Raw genomic sequence first — 22,895 nt, 5'->3', positions numbered from 1 at the left:
ATCCTTATTATTTGATATGACTCTCCAAGTGAGAATCACGGAGGTCTAGAGATAATGACAAAAGTCTGCACACAAATTCCCCAGCCACTCAAAACTGCTTCGTTTCTGGATCAGGTGCTGGACAAGGGCTGGCCTAAGCTGTTTGATATAGCGCACGGCCTTGTGGGGCGTTGCCACCCCGATCAGCTTGGGCTCGAGCTCCAGGAGCTCCAACACCTGCTCGTCCGTGTACGGAATTCGACTGTCCGTGGGCCCGCCAAACAGACCGACCAGATCATACCAGCCAAAGCCCAAGTGCATCAAATCGGTTCCATTGGCAACCGCCATATACACCAGGGTCGAGCCATCTTCCATCTGATAAAGACTGCGGATTGTTTCATTGTGCGATGCCCTTGCACCATAGGACAGAGCCAGTTTAATACGTTCCGCGTCACCGAGCTGGGGGTATGCGTCTTGTCCGAAGAGACACCGCTTCTCTCTCCTGGCCCAGTCCAGCGCAGTCCCGGCGCCTTTGCGGTGACACTTCTTCATCTTCCAATCTGTTGCGTCCAGGTTGGGGTCCGCGCCGTACTCGAGCAGGAGCCGGACGATCGTCGCATCCCGGCCCCCGGCCCCGGTGTACAACGCCCAATGCAGGAGGGGCTTTTTGATACTCGGCCTGGCCCCCGGCCCAAGTCGGAGGTTGGGGTTGCCCCGGGCTTGCAGATAGTTCTGCACCAGGTTGACTTGGCCCTTTTCGATGGCGTTGTACAGGCGAGGGTACCGCTTCCATCTCTGGGATTCAGCTTCCACTGCGAATGCTGACCCCTGGCCCTCTTGCCGCATCCTGGCTTCAATGTAGGCTGCTGTTTGTTCCCATTCGCCCCCCAGTAGTTGACGACTACAAGCGCCCACTTGTGGGCTTCGTGGGCTTGCTTCAGCTCCTGGCTGAACTTGTCCTGTAACCCCTTGCAGGTCTGGCTCAGTCGGCTGAGGGACCGAGCATCCAGGTAGCAGGCATACTGCAGGTGCAGTTCGTCAGGCAGTTTGACCAGAGGGCTTGTTGATGGTTCAGCCATGGCTGTGGAATCGTAGGCCTGAGGGTTTGTGGATGGTGACTCGACTACCGGATGACATGTCATTATATATTCGGAGTTGCGGAATCTGGTTCCCAAGATTGTAGAAGTATTCTTCCGAGTCACTTCTTTATCTTCATAACAGCCAAAGGGATGCTATCATTCGCTTCAAAGACCGTCAGGAGATTCCTGCTAGACTACTGTCGTTCGGCCTTTGAACTATTTGTTAGTAGTTGGAGAGAATCTCTTACGGGGAGAGAGAATAAAGGTGTTTATTTTATGATAACTTCAATCAACAGGAGATACTAGGCATAGTGAACAGTTGCTCGGGACATGTAAAACTTCACATAGTATTGCTGCTTGATTACATTCATTCCGACTCAAAATGCAAAATGTGTATTTTCTGGGACAGGTGTACCAAGAAGATTCTATTGTCTGCTCGATTGGTACTGAACAAATGGCCAGACATGGTATGACCACATGAAGGAGTCGGGGTTGGAGTCAGTTATGTCTCACCGGCTTTATGCCATAGGGGAAGAAAGCCAAACCAAGGTCGTCCGCCGAAGCATGGCCGTCGAGCGCCGCCTGATAAATCTCACGCCCTCGCTTCATGATCCATGTGTTGGCCAGGTCATCAATCCGAGGATGATTGATCACCTCCGTGTAAAGCGCGACCGCTGGCTTGTACTCCATGATATAATCAAATGACAATTGAACCGCTTCCTCCTGCAGACTTTGAAGACCAGGCTCTGTGGCTTCCAGGCTCTCCAAGTGCTCCCACTGCTCCGGCGCATTGCGAATTTGACAGTAGCGCTTGCCTCCTTGCCTAGTGATCCATGTGTCTCGCATTTTCTCAATGCGAGGGTGTTTGATCTGTTCTCGATACAGCAAAACTGCGGGCCGGTACTTCATTATATAGTCCATCGGGATATGACCCTTCTCATCGACCAGATCCAGAAGTTCGGGCACGAGGCCTACCAGATCGCACACCTGTTCGGTGCTGAAGTCCTGACGCTCTTCCCATACCCAACCGGGGTCTCGCAGAAGATCCCCGAAGGAACGCAGCGCGCGGACCACGTCCGTACCGTTGGCAATCGCCTTGCGGACTAGCCTCGAGCCGTTTCTCAGACCATTGCCGTCATTATCACGATCTCCCCTTCCATGGACACTCCCCGCATTGTATAACATCGCAAGCACGCGAAAGTCCCTTGCAACCCCACCATACGCAAGAATCAGCTCCAGCCAGGCCACATAGGCGGGACTCGGGTCTAAGGTCATCCCAGCATCCAGCGCAATGCAACCACCATAGTCGAGGGCGTTGGGCTGGGCGCCGTTCTCGAGCAAAAGGCGCAGAGTGGTGATGTCCTCCCTGAAGGAATTCCGGAAGCAAATGAGCCCGTGCAGCAGAGGCCCGGAAAGGCCGCGCGACCGCACCGTCGGCATAAGCCCAGAAACCGTCGGATCTCCTCGCCCTTTCCCCTTCTCACCGAGTCTTCCAGTCGCTGCCGGTATCCTTGTCGACCACAATTAAATCCATGCTCATACGCAAAGAAACGCGCATACGGGCGATTTCGGAAATACGCAAGGACAGTGGTATTATTGGTAGATCGATTGGATTCTCATTGTGGTGGCTTGAAGGATGATTGGAACTATAAAAAACAACAATAGGTAAACGCACAACTGTTCCGTTGGCCTTTTTCTTTGAGTCATATATGCTCTGATGTTCGTAGAGTCAAGCTTGGCAGATTAGGAGTGAGCTTAGTGGATGGCCCATAAAAGGTCATGGAGTAAGTGGTTAAGCATAGCTAGACTAGAACCTGCCTAGTATTCTTTCACTTTCGCTGCATATATGTGGTATAAATGGTCTTAGAGTATAAATACAAAGTGATCTTACTTGGGATTAAATTTTTATTTCGTGGCACGACAATCGCAATTTCATGTCAGATGCCACGATAGATGTGCGTACTGGCTTAGGGTCGGTAAGCGGCAGAATAGCACATATCTCCCTCTCTACCCAGCCGGGAGCTGTGAGACTTTATGGTCCTTGGACCTTCAAATGTACATGGTGACATGACCAAGGTAGACCGTCTTTGCGCTTTAGATGCGAAATAAATAACGAAAGTCAGCATTGGAGCACCTTGATGTATCTCAATTGTCTGTTATGGAGTGTATTCACCTCAGCGCAAGATTGAATCCGCTTGAAAGCAGGAGGTAACAGGAAAGAAAGGAAATGTCAGATGTGTCAGTGGCCGTTGATATCCGGGTGATTGCAAATTGGTCGAGCTATTTCTCCGCATGATTGCTGGGCTTGCTTGACAGCCTAAGGAGTTCGACATCGTAAGATATCTCGCTTCTCCAATCCGAATCGCACGGACAGCGCAACAGTGCCTCACAAATGACCCTTACGCTCAGGTGACTCTGCGCGAGCACGATCAGCATGTAGAATTGGGCATTTGGGATACAGTGACATTAATCTTAGAGTTGGACGGCCAATTCCCACAAGATCTGAGCCCTGGAAGATGTCCCAATAAATGGCACCATAGAGTCCACACGTGCGACTCCGATTTGATGTACCTGACGATGTATAGTGATACCGAATTAGTCAAAATAGCCTTATTCCGAGAAGAACGGTCTCTGCCGAGGGCGCGACTCTTAAATCCTACGGGCATATTCTGAATGCGTCTATCTTTATTGGATGTGACCTCGGACGCTATGATACTAACGGCATTGGCAACGGTCAGCCAAGCAGATGAGTAAAGTATAGCACGAAGATCGCTACTACCATCCTCACGACAGAATCCGGTGGCTATATAACCCGCCCACAGGATCCGCAAAATCTCTTTCTCTCACCCCCAGCATCGGACATTCCTATCCTTGGTTCATAGACTTCATTCCACATTCAATCACCACTCTCAAAATGCGCTTCTCTCTTATCGCTCTTGCAGTGTTCGCTGCTGCGTCCGCCGCCATGAAGCTGAGCGACGTGCCCGGCACCGAGGCCAATCCCCTAGATCTAGACAGCAACTATGTAGTCCAATGGACTTATAACGAGTATGTTTCTTCTTTATATGGGTCACACAGACCATGATCCACGGACACTAAGACAAATTGACACAGAAATGAGAGAGACAAGCCCGTCTGGGTGGCTCTCTCTCACTACGACCAAGGCGGGTACTCGGAATGCTACCTGCTCTCCGGCCAGCTGCAAGCCGGGGACGGAAGCTTTCGCATCCCAACGCACCCTGTCTCCCAGCCGGTTACTCAAGTGTACGCTTCCATGTCTTATCCTTGATCCGATGAAGATCCTCTCTCTTTAGAGCTACATGACATAAGCTCTGATATTTCGCTCTTCCCTGGCATATAGTACCGGATATCGGTTCCGCCTGCACCAGACCAACCAATGCGTCGCCAACCCCGGCATTGAGGACCAGACGAACCAGTTTCGCCTCAAGCCTTACTATCCACCTACGAATTAGGCTTCTTTCATGGGGTGGTGAACTGGGGTGAGCGTAGTTATAGGATACTTGGACCTTTGTCTTCGTCCATCCACAGCCTATGTTGGCAAGACCGCCTGTCTTAAAAGCATCTTGGTGCTGAATCCAACAGTCACCTGGCGTCCGGTCTGTGCGGAGAACACCTCTTACTCAGATATGAAGAATTGTGGAAGGTGCTAATGTGTTTTGTCTGTTTGAAACGTGGAAGAGTGATGTTGGGAGCTGTGTGTTATTGAGATAGTCGAAATGCTAGATTTGGAGAAATATCACTTCATGATGTGGCTTGCATCAGAGTAACAAGTGTGCTCAAATCTCACGAAAGAAGTGGTATTAGCAAGCAAAGATGATTGTTCTCTTGAGACACAGCCACTGTCTAGAGTTGAAACACAGCCGTCCAGCGCCTTAAGTGTATAACTGGAGGCAATGCTTGCGTGAGTTTACACAGCGCATCGCAGGATATAGTGCATAATACTCCTCCATTGTGAGGATCAGCACACCCCCAAGGGGACAACGTTACTGTCCAAGCGAACCGACCCTTTAGTCTCTGCCCCTTGCCCCAGGCCCCTCTTAGCGAACCCCCTCCAGATGGCACATTGATTGGCCCCTTTCGTGAGCGCCCTATCGGCGTCTAGGATGGCGTCCCGCGCTTGAAGAAACGTTGGATTGCAAGGTTGCCTAGTAGAATTGTATTCATTTTTATGAAGCGCAAGAAAAGCGAATTAGACGAATACTTACAGCGCCATTGCATCCATCACCAGTTTCATAGCAAGATACCTCCCATCCGTGGGAACCCTGTCGCGAAAGACTGGCTTGGGGCCATCATTCTTACCGTATTCATCGATCAAGTTCCACAAGATCTCGTACAGCATGCTCGCCCACACCGATCCCGCGTCGTGGAGCATCAGCATCCCGTCCACGCTGGAGTAGGTGAGCGGGTTGGTGGTCAGCGAGGTCGAGTAAGGGTAGAGGCGTGACCCCTGCCTTGAGGCGTTAGATGCCCAGCCACCGAAGGCGTAGTCGGTAGCCCGCGTGTCGTGGGGCTTGAGACGCACCGCCGAGGCCATGAAGTCGCTCCAGCCTTCGCCCATGCTGCTGGCTTCGAAGGCCGATAGACACCCCGAATTAGCCGGGCCACCCGTCAGTCGCGTCGACAAGCCATGCGTGTATTCGTGTATGACCATGCCTGCATCAAAATCAGCGTCGCGGGGCGGATCCGACCGCGTGAAGATGGTGATACGCATGTGTCCTGGTTCGCCGTCGGGGGGAGCCTTGAAGTAGGCGTTGTTGTAGGATAGCCCGTCCTGCGCGTTCAGGATCACGTAGTCGTTCTCACGGCCGCCTCGGCCGTTGTTGTTCCATTGGAAGTTGCCGGCTTTCTCAGTAAACCCCAGCGTGTAGAGGAGGTCGTGGTAGGTGTTTGCTGAGTACAGTAACTGGGTGATGGATGCGTTGACATACGTATCCGGAGGGGACATGGCCGGTGAGTACGGGTACTCGAACTTGGAGCTCGGGCTGCTAGGCCGATAGTTGTCTATGTAGGGGGCCAGACCTGAGGGGTTAGACTGAGCAATCCCGTTGTTTCCTCGCGTGGTGGTGTAGATTGTGTTGCCATCCCCTTGCCAGGTGAAGGGAGAGGCGTTTTTGTCCCACGGGTCGGTGACAATCGTGCGTACCCCCTCGGTTGGGTCGTTCAGCCCCCATTCACTGGTAGAGCGTTAGCTGTTGCAATTCGGTGAAATGAGGCTGTCAATGATTTCCACCCACTAAACCTCGTAGGTAGCAGAAGCAGCATAATCCACGACACCATGTAATGTTGCATTGGCGCCTGTATCCACGTATATCAAGTACCAGTTCGAGTTCGTGTGCGTCTCGACTCTCCAAGTCAGGGCGAGACTCTCATCCGACCTGACTAAGAAGACCAATCTTGCTTTAGGGTCAGAGATGGCCCCCGACGTGCCTCGGAATACGACATTATTTGTTCCCTGAACTCTCTCACACTTCACGTTGTCCAGGGAAAGTGGCAGTCTCAATGATTTGCATGCACGGTTAAGGGCTGTCACTGAATCAATGGCATCCTTCTCGAGGAGAAGGTCCCTTCGGTGAACCTTTCCAGTATAGAACGAGTTCCCATACGAGAAGATTGCCCCATCCTTTCCGATCTACATGAATGTGTGAGATACGATACAAGTTAGCAGAGAGATGCGGCACCCACATTGACGTTGAAGTCGGCATTATCAATGTCCATATTGTGGACAGTCTGCCTGAAGTGGACATGGGCGACATTGTTATCACCGGTGTAGTGGTCGTCAACGACGCGGAAGGTTGTCCCGGGCATAATGGTCTGCACGAGCCGCTTCGCAGTCATCAGATAGCTGACTTGTCCTGCTCGAGCAGCTAGGCGGATGTTGTCGGCCTCTGCGTCAATTGCGTTCACGTAATTGGCCCTCGAGGTCAAACGCAAAGAACTCAGAGCTATAGCCTGAGACGGAAGTGCGAGCGCACACAAATGTAGCGAAAATATAACGATGATAGAGGTCCACATTTCGATTGTTATGGCTCGAAACAGCGTATAGTATTGGAGGGAGGTTAGCCCGGCCGGGAATCAACCCTTCTCTTCCACATTTTCGATTCAGTTAATAAGAAGACATGAAAGTCTTTTTAAAGGCTTATGAAATATGGCCATCCTCTGCAGTTGCCAAACTGGATTCTATATTGTCCCTGCCCTTTAGTTCTTCAAGATGTCCTGCCGTCGTGCTGGACGAAACCCGGTTATGATCACGATAGTTCCATATCTAGCGACGTGCAGAAAGCATCTGGCAACGATCTCGCCTATATCTGAAGATAAAGACATGCTTATGATATAAAAGATTGAGGTCACGCGGGACTTCATGCGCATGTGCCTTGCTGAAGCTTTTGTCCTTCAAGACACAGTTACACTAGTCAAGCCCGTTTTGACATCCGATGTAACCCCATGGCTGACCAGGGGCTCTGTCAGGACCCGAGATCTGAAGAATGCTCTGTTCTTCTTCGAAAGCCTGTTCTCTCTACCCTGAACGGTTAGCACCCACTCTCTGGGGTGAAAGGTGGAATTTTGGGGACGAATAAGTGAATTTTCTTTTCTATTTCTCGTTTATTCACCTGTCATGATCCTAGGAGGAGACAAGCAGCCTCATCAATATTTGGCTGTATACTACAAGCATTGGCGGTACGCAAATTCCTCTGAGCAGGACGAACGCTGGATCCCCAGAACACGTAAACTCCTGGTACCAAACTATTAAGTAACAACAGATGCCAATTTCTAACAAGTGTTGCCCTGAGAATATGTCCCATTGTCCTCGATGCAGTGCCTGTGACGGACTGATCCTATCTGGAATGATAACCTTCAACAGCAGACGACTTGTGACTAGCTGGGTAGTCAAGGATGAGGGAACTATAAATCGGATAAAATATCATTCGCCACGTTTCCCGCTCCGGAGTCTCTGTGAGACGTGCTGAAAGTCAAATCAGATGTGACCCTTTCTGTGCCAGGTTGCGAGGATTCGGGTGCTTCCGTATTGCCTTGGCTTGGAATTGGCTTGTCGTGGAGATCGATAATGAGGTGGCAGAGGATAAAGGGGGATCGGCACTATCACTTCCTTATAGCCTTATCAGTGACAAACTTGCGTCGGGGCCACCGAGGTGTATGTGTCCTCCATAGCAGGTCTTTGTCTGACAGGCAGAGCCTATTAGTCTGAGTCCAATGCTACAATCAAGTTCAGACTTTGAACTTGGTGATTGATGATATTCGGTGGAATCCCTCTGGATGTGGATCTTTGCAGACGTCTCTATCTTCCCATGACTGGTTAATGGCACAGGGAGGCGAGAAGATTGACTGAAAGACAGAGAGCGATGGGGAAAAGAGACAGAAGACCCTGCCAGATTCGCGTATCCAAGGCAGTACAAATCCTAGCAGACGCTTCGAGATATTGCGTGTGTGCAGAGGGATTCATCAAGTGTCTGAGGCATATGTTGGTTTCATTTGCATCTCGTGATCCACTTGGGCTATTGCCGGATTCTAGTCAAGGGGTGTCAACTCGTCGCAACACAGTTGACCCTTGGTCAACGCTGCTCAGCCATGCTACAGGCAAGCTTCCAGAATTGCTCGAATCATGTGGAACAGCTGGGTGGAGGCAGGGTGGCCAGCAAAAAAGAAACCAAAAAACGACAACAGTCGGATTTGAACCGACGCCTCCGAAGAGAATAGATTTCTAGTCTATCGCCTTAGACCGCTCGGCCATATTGTCTTTTTTTGACAAGCGAAATAAATTAACAACATATCAGGACGTTGCAATTTAGCCTCATCATGCCATCAATCACAAGCCTTATATATCTATCTCCCTATCATAATACAACAAATAGTTGAGCTGGATTGATATTATTAAGTTGAACCGCCACTCCCATTGTATATTCTCTCAACCTGGGTAAGTGACTATCTTATGATGCATGCGGTATAGATTCAAGGTCTATTCCTGGCGAAGTGAAATCTGTTCCAATTCCTCCACTAAAAAACTATACAAAGGAAACGCGGCTGCTGGAGTCCTTTGGAGCAACCTCCAAGGATAAAGAATGCAAAAGTCCATATCGGCATTAGGGAGTTAACAGAGAGAGAGCCGAATCGTTGTAAATTTCAACAAAGAAACGAAAGAGCCCGGGAGAAAATCTAGACATAGCCGCTCATTCACGACATGCACTCGAACTTGTGTCTTGCTTTCATTAAGCCCTATCAGAGTTAGTGCTCGGATAAGAACAATAGACAACGACGCCCCGCGGATCTTGATTAAGCCCTTTGTTAATGATGTTCAAAGTATCTTCTCATTGTCAGTCTCATACTGTACTAGATTAACAAAAAAATCATTATAGCTATTTACTGCCCGCAGCACCCATAAGAGGAGACTATGGCACAAGCTACAACCCATTCTAAGTGACCAGCTGCAATCCTTATTTACGCCGACCGCGGCTTGTGGAAACAACTACACAATGTCGTATAATACTTTGGTCTGAGGTGAACTGATCACGACCATCGTGCCTGTGGTACTCTGCTGTGCTGCTGGATTCCCTGAGACCATGATTCGGCCCCGTCTGTATCGAGCCTTCGGCCCCGACCGCATGCATTTTCTTCGCTGCAGCATCGCGGCGCTGGCCTTTGGAAGTCTGCTGAGTTTGTGGGAAATCAAGCAACCCGATCCGCCTATGAGCCAAACTGACGAAGATTGGGCTGCAATTGTGATATTTTGCTCTTTGATAGTCAAGATATGCACTGCGGCTCTTTGCTGTGCTGTATAATTGAGGAATGATTATTTGCCCACGAGCTAGGTGACTTCGCAACCCGCCAACGCGTGGTGAGCATGACTTGAGAGTGGATCCGTGTCTATAAGAAAGTGCTCTTCTGGCAGTAAGAGAAGACCCTGTAGCATATCATTGTGGGTGAAATCCAGTATTCTTCAAGTTAAAACCATGCGTCAGTCTTTACTATCCACTTTCATTGATGTTGATTGTAAAATGGTGCACTTGTTATAACTTTCTTACTGCCATTTCAAATTAGAAAGAAGTTGTTCCTTCGCCTACCGGTAAAGATAGAATTTGCCCAATCCATCGTATAATCCTAGTAAGCTAGTTATCAATAGCCTTCAGAGCATCCATGCCGAGCAGCTAGCAGATACTGGCAGTTGGATTGATGCTGTTTCAGATAAGCATAAGTCCCACATCCAGCAGAGAGTCGACATCACCCATCTTCTTCCCCCCCAGACACAACTTGTGTCAGATGTCGATGTCAAATCAGTAAGAAACCCCGCTGTACATTAGCCTTCAGCATGCAATGGTCAACTACGATGCTATCAGAGATCCGAGCAATGTTACTTCTAACCTTACATTGGTCAGCGCTTGTAGGCCCCGTCTCGCACGTCATGCTAAGCTGCCATGGCTTGGGGATGGGGGCTGATCTGGGATCGGACCGAGTCTGGTTCCCTGCTCCTGGTGCCGATCAATTTGTCAAGGATGTGGATGAAGAATGAACTCAACTACGTGAGGCTATCTGAGCGAGGAACCATCAACCCATGGATGGCGGGCGGTGAGCAGCCTGGCTCTTGAAGTCTGAACGGCTTTCCTGGATGTTGGTTGTTGTTGTTGTTGTTGTTGTTGTTGTTGTTGTTGTTGTTGTCACCTCCACCTTCACCTCCACCTTCACCGTCACTGTCACCATACCTGCGCTGAGTTCCCCGGTCAAAATCCGCACTCGTTTTTTCGTTTCATTTCATTCCTTCTCCACAGCTCACAGGAATTTTAGTTCGACCTCAGGTCCATTAAGATTCACTAGCTGAAGATGGCAGCTACACTACCACTGGAGCTACTCATCCAGATAGCAATGTTTCTCAGGTGTACAGGCGCACCCCTTACTCCGAGTGTGACTGTCTGTCGCCGCTGGCAGGCAGTATTTGAGCCAGTGCTCTACCGCGACGTGCAAATCTACACCATTAATGACTTTGAAGAAATCAGCCCAGGTCGCGCGCTTTCCCTACCGAACTTTGATCGGGTCACATCAGGACCAGGAGTTTCTCGACGAGCCTGGATTCGACAACTAAGATGTTTTCTTGTCGATCCATATAAGCTCCCGGACTGGCAGCAATCCAGATGGAAGATTATACCACCGATAACGAAGTCCGAAGAGACAACAACCATGCCTTCCAGTCCGGTATCATCGCCCTCTTCAGGACGCTCAGTGAATGGAATTCAGGTCTTCGTCTCACAATGAATTCAACGATCCTGGGTCAAGAAGAGATGCTCGAGCCATATACAGACGCTTATATATTTATTGAACAGGATACCTGGGACTTTCAAGACGGAGATACATTGGCTGTTCCTCTGTATCGTGCATCATTTGGTGACAGTGACCCATCTATTCTCCCAGTTGTCGCATGTATCAACCGACTCTGCTTCATTGAAGACTGTGGCGACCCCGTGTTCCACCTCGCTCCTGATATCTGGGTAGGCGCGGCCATGCAAATTGCTCGAAAATGCTCCATCATGTCCACACTGTGCCTCAGCATGGAAGAGCGTATCAGGCCAGATCATTTGGAATATATCTAGGCCCGTCGTCAGGGTGAGTACCTCCGTTGCAACGTGGGGATACTGAGGGTTTATGTCTTCTAATGATTTCCATACCAGCACTTGCAGAGGGGATAAAATCCCTTCCGGCGACTCTCAGAGACTTCAAACTCTTCCATTTATTCGAGTACCCTTGGAAGTATGTGATTCCTGGGTTTAGGCTCCTGGGGTCCGATCACGACATGTTGTCTCTTCACCTTCGCAACCTCAGCGTGAATCTCAGACACTTATACCTGGATATGGTATCGCTTGCAGCTGACTTCCTGTTCCCCCTTGATGAACAAGGTAATCCCTTACCGGAAAGCTTTTCGCTTTACTGGCCGCAACTAGAGGCTCTCACCCTCTGTGTGCCGCCGGTTCTTCCCACGGTAAGCATTCCTCCAACCTCGCGATAATCCACCTCTCATCATTCATAGGCAAGTGGGTTACTCTTCCGCTCCCCGAGCGACAAGCGGAGCTCGATATGATTGAGAACTGGACAGACATCATACATGACGAGGACGAGGGAAATGGAAAGCGTGAACTGTTAGATACTGAGCATTTTCAGCGAGTCCTCATCTCCCTCGGCCATGCCGCCCGGCGGATGCCCAAGCTGACCTCACTGAACTATGCGATCGAGGGCAACCCCGACTTTGACCTTCTTGTGGAATTTCACCCCTTACGAATGTGCACAGCTGCTCTTGTACTCTGAACTTCAACCTGATGAACGAGCTGCTGCCGCTTGGAATTGCCCATTTGAGAGCCTCCCTGCGCTTGAGGGAATGTGGAAGGGCCTGGAAACAGTCATCTCACCATGGCCATTGGCTTCGGTGATACTTCGCATCACATCTTATGTGGCTTATTTTGGCAGAAAGCAGAAAGACATACGTAGCTGGCTGCCAAGCATCATGATGTATGCACTATCATGTTTTATCATGTAATTAGTGAGGTGTAGTAGCAAGGGTTAGTCTATCCGCTGCGGGCCATTTCCGCTACCCCTCCATCTTGTGCCGGAGTAGCCCTGGAGCATCAACTTAAAGACTCTCGCATACCCGCTACTTTGCCTTTACCCTGATTGAATCCTCGCCTAGAATGATCAGCAAATCCCTCCACGGCAAGAATGCCATCATCACCGGCGCCTCCCGCGGCATCGGCCGCGGCATCGCCCACGAACTCGCCCACCGCGGCGCCAACATCCTCCTCACCTACCAACGTGCTCACGCGCAAGCCGAGGAAGTCGTCTCCAACCTCATCCAGCGACATGGAATAGACGCATTCGCCGTGCAGGCCGAGGGCAGCGACATCGATGCCCCTCCGCGCATCGTCCGCGCCGCCGTGGAGCGCTGGGGCGGCACAATTGACATCATTGTCAACAATGCCGGCGCCAGGGACGATTACGCCTTTGAAGATATGACCCACGAGGCGTGGGAGGCGCAGCTCGCCACGAATCTCCGCTTTCCGGTCTTTCTCATCAAGGAGGCTACCCCGTACTTCGGCAAAGCACCCCGGATCGTCAACTTCTCCAGCAGCTATGCGCGCGACGGCCATCCGGGGTGCGCGGCGTACGTGGCTGCCAAGGGGGCGATCGAGAGTCTGACGAGGTCGTTGGCCACGGAGCTGGGTCATAAGTATAATGCGACCGTCAACTGTGTGAGTCCCGGCCCGGTGGATACGGAATTGTGGCAGCGAAGCATCGAGGATGCGGAAGTGCGGAAGGATTGGGAGCGGGTGGTCAAGAGCACGCCTGCGGCCCCGAGAGTGGCGGACGTCGATGATATCGCGCAGGTGGTGGCATTTCTCGTCGAAGAGGGTAGTCGGTGGGTTACGGGGAGCGTTGTGAATGCCAATGGGGGGTTGCTGTTCAACTGATTGTGTGGAGGACATGGTAAAGATCTTCTACGTCTATATTTATACATATTTTTCGATGGAATAGGTCACATCGAATGCGAGTTACAAGGTGTCTACCTCAGAAGCCCATAATCTCATCGGCTCTTTTCAACACAGCGCGCTGTCCTTGCTTCAGGTTCTTCTCTCCAGCGTTCCACTTCTCCAGTCCCAGAGATCTCAGCCCCTGCTCCTTGGTATAACGAGCTAGGTCTGCTTGGGTTGTGCGTCCAATGTGTTCACTTTCGCCCTGGCCTCCAGGGAAGTCGGGCGGTGGCACACCATTGAGGAAGTCTTCTTTCTGGCGGCGAACATAATGCGCATTGGCCTCGGTTACGGGGCAAGCAGGAATGTATAAGACACTGCTGTCTCCACATCCCTGGTGGACCTTGTCGACGGAATGGATGGCTAACCCTCGTCAGCAAATTCAGGCAGAGAAATCAAGGTGGATGGGACGCACTATCACAGTGCCAAGCGACGTAATCGCCAGGGGCAATCTGGGGCATATGCACCATGGTCTTTTCCAGTCGCAAGTGGGGATGCAAGATATCGCTCAGTTCCTGCGCGTACCCCGGCGTGGCGCCCTCCAGTTTGCTGGACATCAACGCCTCAAGACGCCAGTTTGTGGGGTCGAGGTAGGTATCCAGGGCCAGCCGCGAGCAGTCTCCAGCCGGAGGAGACGAGACCGGCTCGAAAAATGGGCGCAACAGGTAGTATGTGGTGGCCATGGACAGTAGAGGGTTGACGAGAAGAGTGCCCTCGCGGGGACCAGTGTGCGACATGCTCAACCAGCCCTGGAACATCCGGAACATGGAACACGCCCCCGCCCCGTTATACAAGTCCGCCACCGCGGGAACTCGGCAGCTGGCTTCCCAAGGGTCGTACTCTTCCCACTGCCCCTCCCAGATACGTTGGTAGACCAGTCCCAGTCCATATCCGTCGTCTTCCCAGCGCTCGACGCTGCCGCCGTCCACATGAGGGCCCAAGGCGAAACCGGCATCACCTGGCTGGCGAATGCGCAGACGGTCGGCATATGCTAAGGGGTGGATGGGGGAGATGAGAGCATCCTCCGCGCGCGAGTGCCAGAAGCTCATGAGGAATTGCTGGGTCTGCAGCATGTGGGGATGCAGACGAGCACGCATCTGAGGCTGGGACCAGTATAGCTCAAATACCTGCGGATCGTGAGGGGGGAATGCTGCGGTGCGTCATGTCAGCAATAAAACCACTCTTAAGGAAAATTTCTCATACCTCGGGTCTGAGGGTTGGCTCGCACGTACGCCTCAATCTCCTCCTTGTAGGCGCGGGCCTCGCTCTCAGGAATCACACCCCGCACCACCGCAACACCACGCTTGCGGAGTTCATCCTGGAATTTCGTCGGTGCAGCGTGAATGTCTTTGAAGTCGATGGAGGGGATGATCTCGGAACCTTTGTTTGCGATGAGTGCTACTTCATCACGCAGCCGGCACAAGAGTCGATCCCAGCTTTGTTTCACCTGATCTTCGTGTCCAGCGATTAGACGCCGCTTCTGATCGGCGAACCTAAGTGGCAGTGCTTTCTCTTCGACTCCTGAGAGGGAGACGAATACCGAGGAGATATCGCCTTCTTTGCGGGGGTTCTGTGTCGAAGTGGCCAGCTGGCGATGTGCCCTAGGTTTGGAGAGGATGCGCAGAGCCGGACGGAGGCTCGCCAACTGAAATTGTGAAACATGCATATTGCCGAAATCTGGCTTCAGGTAACCTAATTGTTGCCTTGCTAGCCATTCTTTCTGAGTCTTGCGAGAGATTCATGTGGACTCTTATACATCACGAGCCTGCACTTAAGCTGCCTGGGGAAGCAGGCGGATGGATTTCCTAATGCGGTAACCGACCGCCCGCCAGCCCTGAGCGGCGCCACTTGACCCCTTATCGCTTATAAATTAATCCCTCTTTTCCTGCATTTTGCAAGCATGCAAACGTGAGTAGATTTTCAGTTTTTCTACAATTACATCATGGCCCAATTGTTCCAGTCAGCCGGTCGAACCGAGCGACATGCATTTGCCGGGGTTCTTCTCGACTTCGATGGGACAATCATCGATTCGACCGAAGGTAAGCGTGACGAACCTCTCGCCGGGTGAATATGTGGCTGATATTGATGCACAGCAATCGTTGAAAACTGGAAAAGGTATGTCTTCCACACCGTGTGCTCCTCGCTGGTATATTACTAGCGAACAACACTTCATTCACTCCCCGTACCCTACTGAACATCATATCCAGAGTCGCTGCCGAACTGGGGTTGGACCATCGCGACATCCTCCGCGCTTCTCACGGTAGACGAAGCATTGATGTGCTCAAGGAGCTGGACGCCACTAAAGCAAACTGGGAATGTAAGTCTAAGCGGCCCGCCTTCTCCTCGAGTTCTTGTTCCTGTTCATCGTAGTGATCATAGCACTAACGTACACTCAGATGTGAGCGCCATGGAAGCCAGAATCCCCCTTCTTTCTTCCACGCCTGCAGTGGAGATTGCAGGAGCGCGGCGGCTACTGGAACAACTCAACCACTATTCCATCCCGCATGCCATTGTCACCTCAGGTAGCAAGGCATTGCTGGATGCTTGGTTGAGTATCCTTCAGCTCCCGCGGGCAATGAAGGCCACGACCGCCGAGGATGTCAAGGTCGGTAAGCCGGACCCCGAGGGGTATCGTATGGCCAAGAAGAAGTTGCTCCAACATCGTTCTGGGGAAGGGGAAGTTCTCGTGATGGAAGACGCTCCCGCAGGAATTGTCGCCGGCAAAGCAGCGGGATGCAAGGTGTTGGCCGTGACGACTACCCATACGGTGCAGCAGTTGAAGGAGGCTGGTGCGGATTGGGTTGTTCGGGATCATCGCTTTGTTGAATTTGAGGCCCCGGCCGGGTCTGGGGATATGTGTCTGACTTTTCATGACCTTTTGTAGCTACCTTTGTATTAAACCATTGATTCCTCCAGTATCTAGCATTGTCGGAAAATATCAAGACAGCGCAAATCAGCCATGCATAAGAAAATCCGCTTCCATACACAAGCATCTCCATTGACATCCGCCACCGAGTTTTCACATAGGTTTCAATTGACCAACCATTGCACCGCTTACGAGAAAGAAGAGCTCAGGCTTATGGTAAATTCTACGTTCTATTTCAGCTTTTCAGTTTAGTTAGCCTTCATATGTATGGAGGTGGTAAAGGCCCTTCCAGTAATATTACTCTGTCAATAGCAGAGTTATAGCTCGGTGTTCGGCTCAGCTCTTGAATATCGACCCATCCGGAGTCTGATGGCATATGCCCACATGGCGAAGAACATCTCGATAGTACAGGTGAGCATACACGTGACGGGTCTGCCATGCTATCACTATCAGTGAGCAATGGGTCCTCTTGGTGTTTGCCGTACACCGGAGGGATGATGTGTCTGGAATAGAGGGATGATGCCTTGAGCTGGGTGATGTTGACGTTATGCATGTAGATGACAACGGGGGTAGAGGCCCGGACCTAACCGCTGGAAATCAGCTCAGCGCTTTCGATCATCCAAGTCAGCTTTACTTACCGATGATATGTGCCCGTCCGTGTTGATGATTCGGATGGTGACGGTCACGTTGTGGGTGATATCAAAGTGGGAGGATTGGATCGTCTGAGCGCAGTCGTGAATCGATGTCGGCAAGGGGAGGAGCGGTGCAACCTCATATCCGCCGTCGAGCTCATGGACTAAGATATCAGGATCTTTAGAAGACGAGACCTCTTTTCTACAGATTACGCGCGAGCGAGTGATTCGATTCAGGAACCCTCCGTCGAGGGATGGATTTGGCGCAAAGTGGTGAGTCTCCACGACTTCGATTGTGATGCTTTCAATCTGAAGACCCTCGGTCAATGGGTATAGTTGAATACGAGGGCAGAGATCTGATCCAAATGGTATCTGGGTGGCAGGATAGGTGATAGAATATCGAATTTTGCCTGGCCACTCGTTGTCCAGAGCCTATGCAATATCAAGTCAGAAGCTGCTTGCAAATGTCCGTCCAAGGTGAAGGGAAACCCACATGTACGGTCGCAAAGGAGTACCACTCACTCGGCGCATAGCTTCGATACACCTTGATGCTCTCATGGCATGTCAGATCGCTCGCAAGTTTCCTCGTCACGGTTCCGATCAGCAGATATGAGATCGAATAGCCTTCCACGCCATCCACAGACTCTCGCATATGCTCTCCTGACCCGAGGGCGAGGTCCAATATTACCTCATGTCTGCCCGGGGCATATATTCTGGACTGAAAGACAGGTGTTCGCATCAGCTGCCAACTGCGCTGGAAGATAACCGACTCGGTGCAGCTTTTGGTCAACGTCTTGGGCCTCTCGGAGCTGCCCCATCTGGGAATGCTAATGCGTCAGCCTGATATCAAGACCCAAGATGCGCTCTAGGTGCTTTAACACGTACCGTCGCTTTATGAATCCCCTCAACTGCACGTCGATCGATCCTATCCGCATAGGCTGCGCCAGACTCAAGATTAACTTGCCCGTGATGTGAGGGCCCTCTGGGATGGGGTTGCCTTCTGCTGGCAGAAAGACCCGGTGGGCACATGGACTATACCAATTCACAGATTAGACACTATTTCACAGAAAGGCTTGAAGCAGGTTGGAGGACATACTCTAATTCAAAGTGCAGATTACAGCCGTGGTTTGACATTGTCACTCAAGGATAAATGGAGTTTGATTGTACAGACTGTACGGCTGTCATAAGCACTAGACAACGAGCTTTTATCCTTGGCCCCTGACTTTTCGAACTGCAACTTCTTCTTCTTCTTCTTCACTATATCATTCATGATGGGGATTCGCCCTGCACTGCACTGCACCCCACGGTCTATGCCTATTTGGGAAACCGTACCGCCGTGGAAATCGCGGCCCGGAGAGCGGTTAATTCCCCTTCAGGAAAGCTTCCCGCTCCGCCGCTGCCGCCTCCCGCGCCTGCGTGTTTTTCCTTTTCCACTGCCGTCTTATTATCAAACAGTCAGTAACTTACTACTAGGTACGATACGGAGTAGTCACAATGCATTGGCAAACATTGACAAGCCTCTAGCCTGCTTCATAGTCCCGAGCTTGCCGATCAAACGATCAAACTTCCCCTCTTCCTCATCATCTCCCAGATCGAGATGGAGGTTACCTGGCTAGCCGATTCCCCACAGACCCGCAGTCGAAAGAGGGCGTTGAGGGCCTGCGACCTTTGCCAGCGGAAAAAGGTGTGTAGCCGCTCACGCAAACCGTGGCATCTTGCGAAAGTAAGGGAGCACTGACACGTTCTCTATCGCCATTGCCAATCGAAGAAACGCTGTCACCATGCGGGTACGCAGCCCAACACCAGTCGCATGCGTCGAAGACCGGCTGGACCCAGCCCCACCGGAGCGCGACCCCAGCATCACTCACGGGTTTCGACAACACCAGATGCCATTCTGCCGGCTCGCTTCGTTGGTGAGATGAATCCGGAGGCGGAGATTCGAGAGAAACTGGCGGTTGGTTCGAATTCCACGCTTCTGCGCGACCGCGTGGGACTCTGGATTCCTGCCTCTGGCGCTGAAAGTGGAGGAGATGCATTGAGGAAAACTGCCAACGACATGGACAATCTAGCCCCAACGTATCCCGCAGAAGAGGTATATACGCCTCAGGTGCTGGAAAGTTTGATTCGCCGACGGTACGAGTCCGCACGTCAGGCCTGTAGGTCACTGCCCTCAACCACCCGCACTCCTCTCTTCGCCATCTATTTCTCCCAAGTCAACCACATCCTGCCCATCGTCGACCCTCGTATAGCTGTCTCCTCCCCCTTTTTAGAGCGAGCAATATGTCTAGTGGCAGCCAAGTCGAGAGCTGCTGCACCGCATCTTTACTTGACCGAGAATGCCGCCGTAGTGTCGCCTCGAGTGTTCTGCACGGAAGTCTACCAAGGACTCGCAGATGCGTTGACCGAAGGGCTCGAGCGGGACCGTGTGACTAGGATCCGAGTGCTCGCATTGATGGCCTTACATTGTGAGAACTCGGAAGGATCCGAAATCGCGTCGATGCATCTTTCCCAAGCCATTCACCAAGCACAAACCGTGGGTATGCACCTCAAGCGACCGGGCGATGGCGACTCGACACATCTCAAGCTCTTCTGGAGTCTGTGGACCCTGGACAAGCTTCTTGCATCGATGCTTGGTCGCCCGGCTCTGATCATCGACCATGATATCAGCATCGAGAGGCCGTGCAGCGCAAACAATGCTACCGAAACTCCTACAACCGCCTTCGATGTTTGGTTCAGGATCTCGGAACTCTTGTCTGAGGCTATCCTGTTTTACCGACCCGGAATGAACCACGAGGATGGAGCAGAGAAACAATTCCCCAGCTTTGAGCAAACAGTGGGTCCCTACAGCCAGGAACTCGAATTTGCCTCCCTGGGTATGTGACTTTCCTCTTGATCCCAAGTTTGGTGACGCAGGTACTGTGATGACGATAAGATCCTCACAAGGCTGATCCTTGTGCAGAACTGTTAGAGCTTTATTACCAAGCCGTCGCAATTGTCTTTCACCGAACGGTCGATAACACGGCCTCGGAACCGCACAACTTTGCACGCAATCAACAAGGCCTCGCAGCCATCCGCGTGCAGTCCATCGTGGCAAGAGAGTGCTCCGAGGACCTACCTCCTTTCCCGATCGTCTCGTATGCAGTGGCATTGTCCATGAGCGTTTCATATCGCCAATATCGGTCTAGCAATCTTATTACGCACCGAAGACGAGCTGCAACCGACATCGACGTGTGCTGTTCACTACTTGAGGGCCTAAGTGTCTCATGGTATTCTGCCGAAGCGATGGCTCGGCTGGGCCGCAAGGCTCTTCAACAAATCCACGAGAGCGATCCAGGCTTGTACGGGGATGCACCCAGGGTAAATGGGTCCACTTCAAGTTCTCCACAAGCGACTCGGAACAAGCGTACTCGAGCGGCTCCCGCCCCGACTGGAAACGAAGAGAATATGTCGACGAACGTGACTTATGCCCCCGTTGCAGAAGAGCCCGTCGTATACTATACTGGAGACCACGATTGGGCAATCGGCGACATGGCCGACCTGGATCTTGCCTTCGATGACTTCTTGGATCTGTCTTTGCCGACCAACTTCTAATTTGCATTCTTTGCGACCTGATGTGGAGTCTCGAGTCAGTACATTACGATGATTAAGGATGAAATTATTAATTCCCAATGGACATCCTTGTGTTTCGTGGCAATATTCTTGTTATACACCATTCAACCAACAAAGCAGACGTTACCTCAACACAAGGCGCAAAGCCAGCAATGAAATGTCTAGCTACAGTTTGGCAGTCACCGTGGAAGTCTCCTTCAACAGCTGCACAGTATCCCGAACAGCGACCTGGCCTCGCTCGATGGCTCCATCAATAAAGCCGCGCCAACCATCCGCCCAGTCCGCGCCTGCGAAAAGAATGCGTCCGTGCGGTTTCTGGAGCTCTTGCAGATGGACCGAAGCACTGTTGGGGCCCCAGCAGGCCCACACGCCCTTGGCATACGGGTCATTCATCCAGTCATGGGTCGCATACGCCTCGACGGTGACATCGGGCTTAATATCCCGCTTGAACCTCTGCACGATGTACTCACTGTCAGTCTTCTGGGTCAAATGTCCGTTGTATCCGAAACCTATGCACCAAGTGCCCGATGATTCCGAAGGCTGGGTGCCGTTGTGATCCGAGAACGCAAAGACGAACTCCGAGTCGCTGGCGTCATTGGCCGTTCAAAACCAGCCGGGCAGCGTTTCACGTAACTTGAAGTGGATCTATGCGCCGTGGTTGATGTGGCCTTGGCTCACGGCGGTTTGGCGAAGGGGCGAGAGCGGAGGGTTGAATTGGACGTCGCCGAGGCAGTTCCTGGCTGTGCGTTAGCAACCACATTCAAGCTGCTGAACACAAGTGACGGGAAGACTTACAGTGGAATCGTGGAGACCACAGCGCCAGCCCCGAACCTCCGTCCGTCCTGCGTGCGCACCTCAACCCCATCCAGCACATGGCTCATTTCTGCGACAATCGTGCCGAAACTGATGTCCCCGACATACTCGCTCAGAATTGCCCGAGCAAGGGAGGTCATCCCGCCTCGTCCCAGCTTGTAATTCCCTGCCAGCTCGAACACCCCCGCCATGCTGTGGCCCCCGAGTGCAAACCAGCGCAGTGCTTCGGTGAACCCTGTCTCCTTCGCCGGGGCACTGCCGAACGTGCTGACGTTGGACGCGAACAACTCCTTCTCCCATTGACGCAAGTCCGTCAGCTGGTCCAACCCTGTCCTGCACACTGAGATTATCGTATCGCTTCCACGGTGAGGGTGCCCGCAGCGGGTCATGGGGATACGGCATCAAGGCGCGACTGTCCAATTCATCGATCGCGAAGACCCTCTGCGCCACGCGCTCGAGTGCCGGCCCGTATTTCTCAGAGGAAACCTTCTCCACCGCCGCGCCTGACGACTTGAACAATTGCTCATGGGGCGCGAAGGTCCCCGCTGAGGTCTTCAGGTTCCGGTGTAGTCCGTAACGATGCAGTTCGGCGTAGAGATGCGGCTGATTCCAGTGCACCCAGGTGCCGCCCATCTCGATCTCCTCCCCGTGTACTTGGGCCGTCCAGGTGCGCCCGCCGATGCGATCGCGGGCTGCGGTGAGACCCGCGAAACCGGCACCGAAGACAATCACATCGTAGTGGTCTAGTGGTCGCGGAGGGTCGCGGAGCTTGGTTGCACTGCATCTGTGGGTAGGCCTGAGGTGATTTCGGTGGGAGTCCAGAGCAAGCCTTCATTTGAGCGAGGCATGGCGAAGTACCTTGTATTGGTATTTTGTCAAGGATGCGCTTTACAAATCGTGGGATAGGAGACTTAGACTTTCCCTGAGATTCTTGAATATAGTCCTGCGTCATGTGTTCCAACGTGATTTTTGGCACCCGCGCATCCCGAAGGCAGCTCGAGGTCATGCACGACTGCGACCGTTATCCTTAGATGGTGTCTTGGAGTGTGCGGTTTCCTGGTCACGGACGAGGCGCGATTCTGACGCACTTTTTTGCCGAATCGGGTAAGGCTGGCTCAGAACCCTAGGTGGAGTTTTGCCACAGGTTAAGAAAGAGATTGACATCTCAACCTGCATATCTCTCAACCTTCGTCAACCAGGGCCCAGTGGTAAGACGGATTTAGGTAGATATATCTCGCAGCAGATTGTTGCGATTACGTTCACAGCCTTGCTTGTCCACCAAGGTGCTGATTGCCGTACTGTATGTACACCGTACAAAGTCATAGCATTTCACCATAGCAAGATACTTTCCAAAAAGCAAAGGATAAAAAAAAAACAG

General features: G+C 52.0%; 11 protein-coding genes and 1 non-coding gene across 12 annotated transcripts; 5 read left to right on the top strand and 7 right to left on the bottom strand.

Moving 5' to 3' along the window:
• Positions 1 to 45: 45 nt before the first annotated feature.
• BO82DRAFT_425009 (uncharacterized protein) lies at positions 46 to 1,089 on the bottom strand (the record flags this gene model as incomplete). The annotated part of the gene is made up of 2 exons (XM_025640316.1): positions 895 to 1,089; positions 46 to 826 (listed from the first exon to the last, which is right to left on the bottom strand). The coding sequence occupies exons 1-2, from the start codon at positions 1,056 to 1,058 to the stop codon at positions 46 to 48; spliced, it is 945 nt and encodes a 314-aa protein (XP_025487083.1). The 5' UTR covers positions 1,059 to 1,089.
• Positions 1,090 to 1,360: 271 nt separating this feature from the next.
• On the bottom strand, positions 1,361 to 2,498 carry BO82DRAFT_368984 (uncharacterized protein; the record flags this gene model as incomplete). The annotated part of the gene is made up of 2 exons (XM_025637147.1): positions 1,361 to 1,411; positions 1,572 to 2,498. The coding sequence occupies 2 exons, from the start codon at positions 2,496 to 2,498 to the stop codon at positions 1,361 to 1,363; spliced, it is 978 nt and encodes a 325-aa protein (XP_025487082.1).
• A 1,474-nt stretch (positions 2,499 to 3,972) lies between these two features.
• BO82DRAFT_406710 (uncharacterized protein) lies at positions 3,973 to 4,531 on the top strand (the record flags this gene model as incomplete). The annotated part of the gene is made up of 3 exons (XM_025639584.1): positions 3,973 to 4,106; positions 4,173 to 4,322; positions 4,420 to 4,531. 3 exons carry the CDS (start codon positions 3,973 to 3,975, stop codon positions 4,529 to 4,531), a joined length of 396 nt encoding a protein of 131 aa, XP_025487081.1.
• A 506-nt stretch (positions 4,532 to 5,037) lies between these two features.
• On the bottom strand, positions 5,038 to 7,091 carry BO82DRAFT_378466 (extracellular metalloproteinase; the record flags this gene model as incomplete). Its single annotated transcript, XM_025637630.1, has 4 exons — positions 5,038 to 5,224; positions 5,285 to 6,253; positions 6,314 to 6,708; positions 6,762 to 7,091. The coding sequence occupies 4 exons, from the start codon at positions 7,089 to 7,091 to the stop codon at positions 5,038 to 5,040; spliced, it is 1,881 nt and encodes a 626-aa protein (XP_025487080.1).
• Positions 7,092 to 8,750: 1,659 nt separating this feature from the next.
• On the bottom strand, positions 8,751 to 8,832 carry BO82DRAFT_t291. Its single transcript has one exon. It is a non-coding gene; the product is annotated as a tRNA-Ser (tRNA).
• Positions 8,833 to 11,332: 2,500 nt separating this feature from the next.
• On the top strand, positions 11,333 to 12,380 carry BO82DRAFT_406708 (uncharacterized protein; the record flags this gene model as incomplete). The annotated part of the gene is made up of 3 exons (XM_025639583.1): positions 11,333 to 11,639; positions 11,750 to 12,057; positions 12,111 to 12,380. The coding sequence occupies 3 exons, from the start codon at positions 11,333 to 11,335 to the stop codon at positions 12,378 to 12,380; spliced, it is 885 nt and encodes a 294-aa protein (XP_025487079.1).
• A 370-nt stretch (positions 12,381 to 12,750) lies between these two features.
• Positions 12,751 to 13,537, top strand: BO82DRAFT_386998 (SDR family NAD(P)-dependent oxidoreductase; the record flags this gene model as incomplete). Its single annotated transcript, XM_025638279.1, has 1 exon — positions 12,751 to 13,537. Exon 1 carries the CDS (start codon positions 12,761 to 12,763, stop codon positions 13,535 to 13,537), a length of 777 nt encoding a protein of 258 aa, XP_025487078.1. The 5' UTR covers positions 12,751 to 12,760.
• A 97-nt stretch (positions 13,538 to 13,634) lies between these two features.
• Positions 13,635 to 15,263, bottom strand: BO82DRAFT_425008 (DUF1479 domain-containing protein; the record flags this gene model as incomplete). The annotated part of the gene is made up of 3 exons (XM_025640315.1): positions 13,635 to 13,960; positions 14,013 to 14,747; positions 14,801 to 15,263. The coding sequence occupies 3 exons, from the start codon at positions 15,261 to 15,263 to the stop codon at positions 13,635 to 13,637; spliced, it is 1,524 nt and encodes a 507-aa protein (XP_025487077.1).
• A 247-nt stretch (positions 15,264 to 15,510) lies between these two features.
• On the top strand, positions 15,511 to 16,481 carry BO82DRAFT_386997 (2-deoxyglucose-6-phosphate phosphatase; the record flags this gene model as incomplete). The annotated part of the gene is made up of 4 exons (XM_025638278.1): positions 15,511 to 15,636; positions 15,691 to 15,712; positions 15,805 to 15,914; positions 15,994 to 16,481. Exons 1-4 carry the CDS (start codon positions 15,540 to 15,542, stop codon positions 16,479 to 16,481), a joined length of 717 nt encoding a protein of 238 aa, XP_025487076.1. The 5' UTR covers positions 15,511 to 15,539.
• Positions 16,482 to 16,780: 299 nt separating this feature from the next.
• Positions 16,781 to 18,229, bottom strand: BO82DRAFT_406704 (arrestin C-terminal domain-containing protein; the record flags this gene model as incomplete). The annotated part of the gene is made up of 6 exons (XM_025639582.1): positions 16,781 to 16,895; positions 16,949 to 17,046; positions 17,102 to 17,527; positions 17,589 to 17,913; positions 17,981 to 18,127; positions 18,192 to 18,229. 6 exons carry the CDS (start codon positions 18,227 to 18,229, stop codon positions 16,781 to 16,783), a joined length of 1,149 nt encoding a protein of 382 aa, XP_025487075.1.
• A 463-nt stretch (positions 18,230 to 18,692) lies between these two features.
• On the top strand, positions 18,693 to 20,686 carry BO82DRAFT_295127 (fungal specific transcription factor domain-containing protein; the record flags this gene model as incomplete). Its single annotated transcript, XM_025631850.1, has 3 exons — positions 18,693 to 18,802; positions 18,917 to 19,968; positions 20,055 to 20,686. 3 exons carry the CDS (start codon positions 18,693 to 18,695, stop codon positions 20,684 to 20,686), a joined length of 1,794 nt encoding a protein of 597 aa, XP_025487074.1.
• A 183-nt stretch (positions 20,687 to 20,869) lies between these two features.
• On the bottom strand, positions 20,870 to 22,502 carry BO82DRAFT_386995 (flavin monoamine oxidase family protein; the record flags this gene model as incomplete). The annotated part of the gene is made up of 5 exons (XM_025638277.1): positions 22,376 to 22,502; positions 21,845 to 22,260; positions 21,500 to 21,810; positions 21,383 to 21,440; positions 20,870 to 21,280 (listed from the first exon to the last, which is right to left on the bottom strand). Exons 1-5 carry the CDS (start codon positions 22,467 to 22,469, stop codon positions 20,870 to 20,872), a joined length of 1,290 nt encoding a protein of 429 aa, XP_025487073.1. The 5' UTR covers positions 22,470 to 22,502.
• Positions 22,503 to 22,895: the final 393 nt, after the last annotated feature.

This window comes from Aspergillus uvarum (genome assembly GCF_003184745.1).
Source record: "Aspergillus uvarum CBS 121591 unplaced genomic scaffold BO82scaffold_76, whole genome shotgun sequence".
Taxonomy (NCBI): Eukaryota; Fungi; Ascomycota; class Eurotiomycetes; order Eurotiales; family Aspergillaceae; genus Aspergillus; species Aspergillus uvarum.
This window is presented reverse-complemented; position numbering and strand designations above follow the sequence as displayed.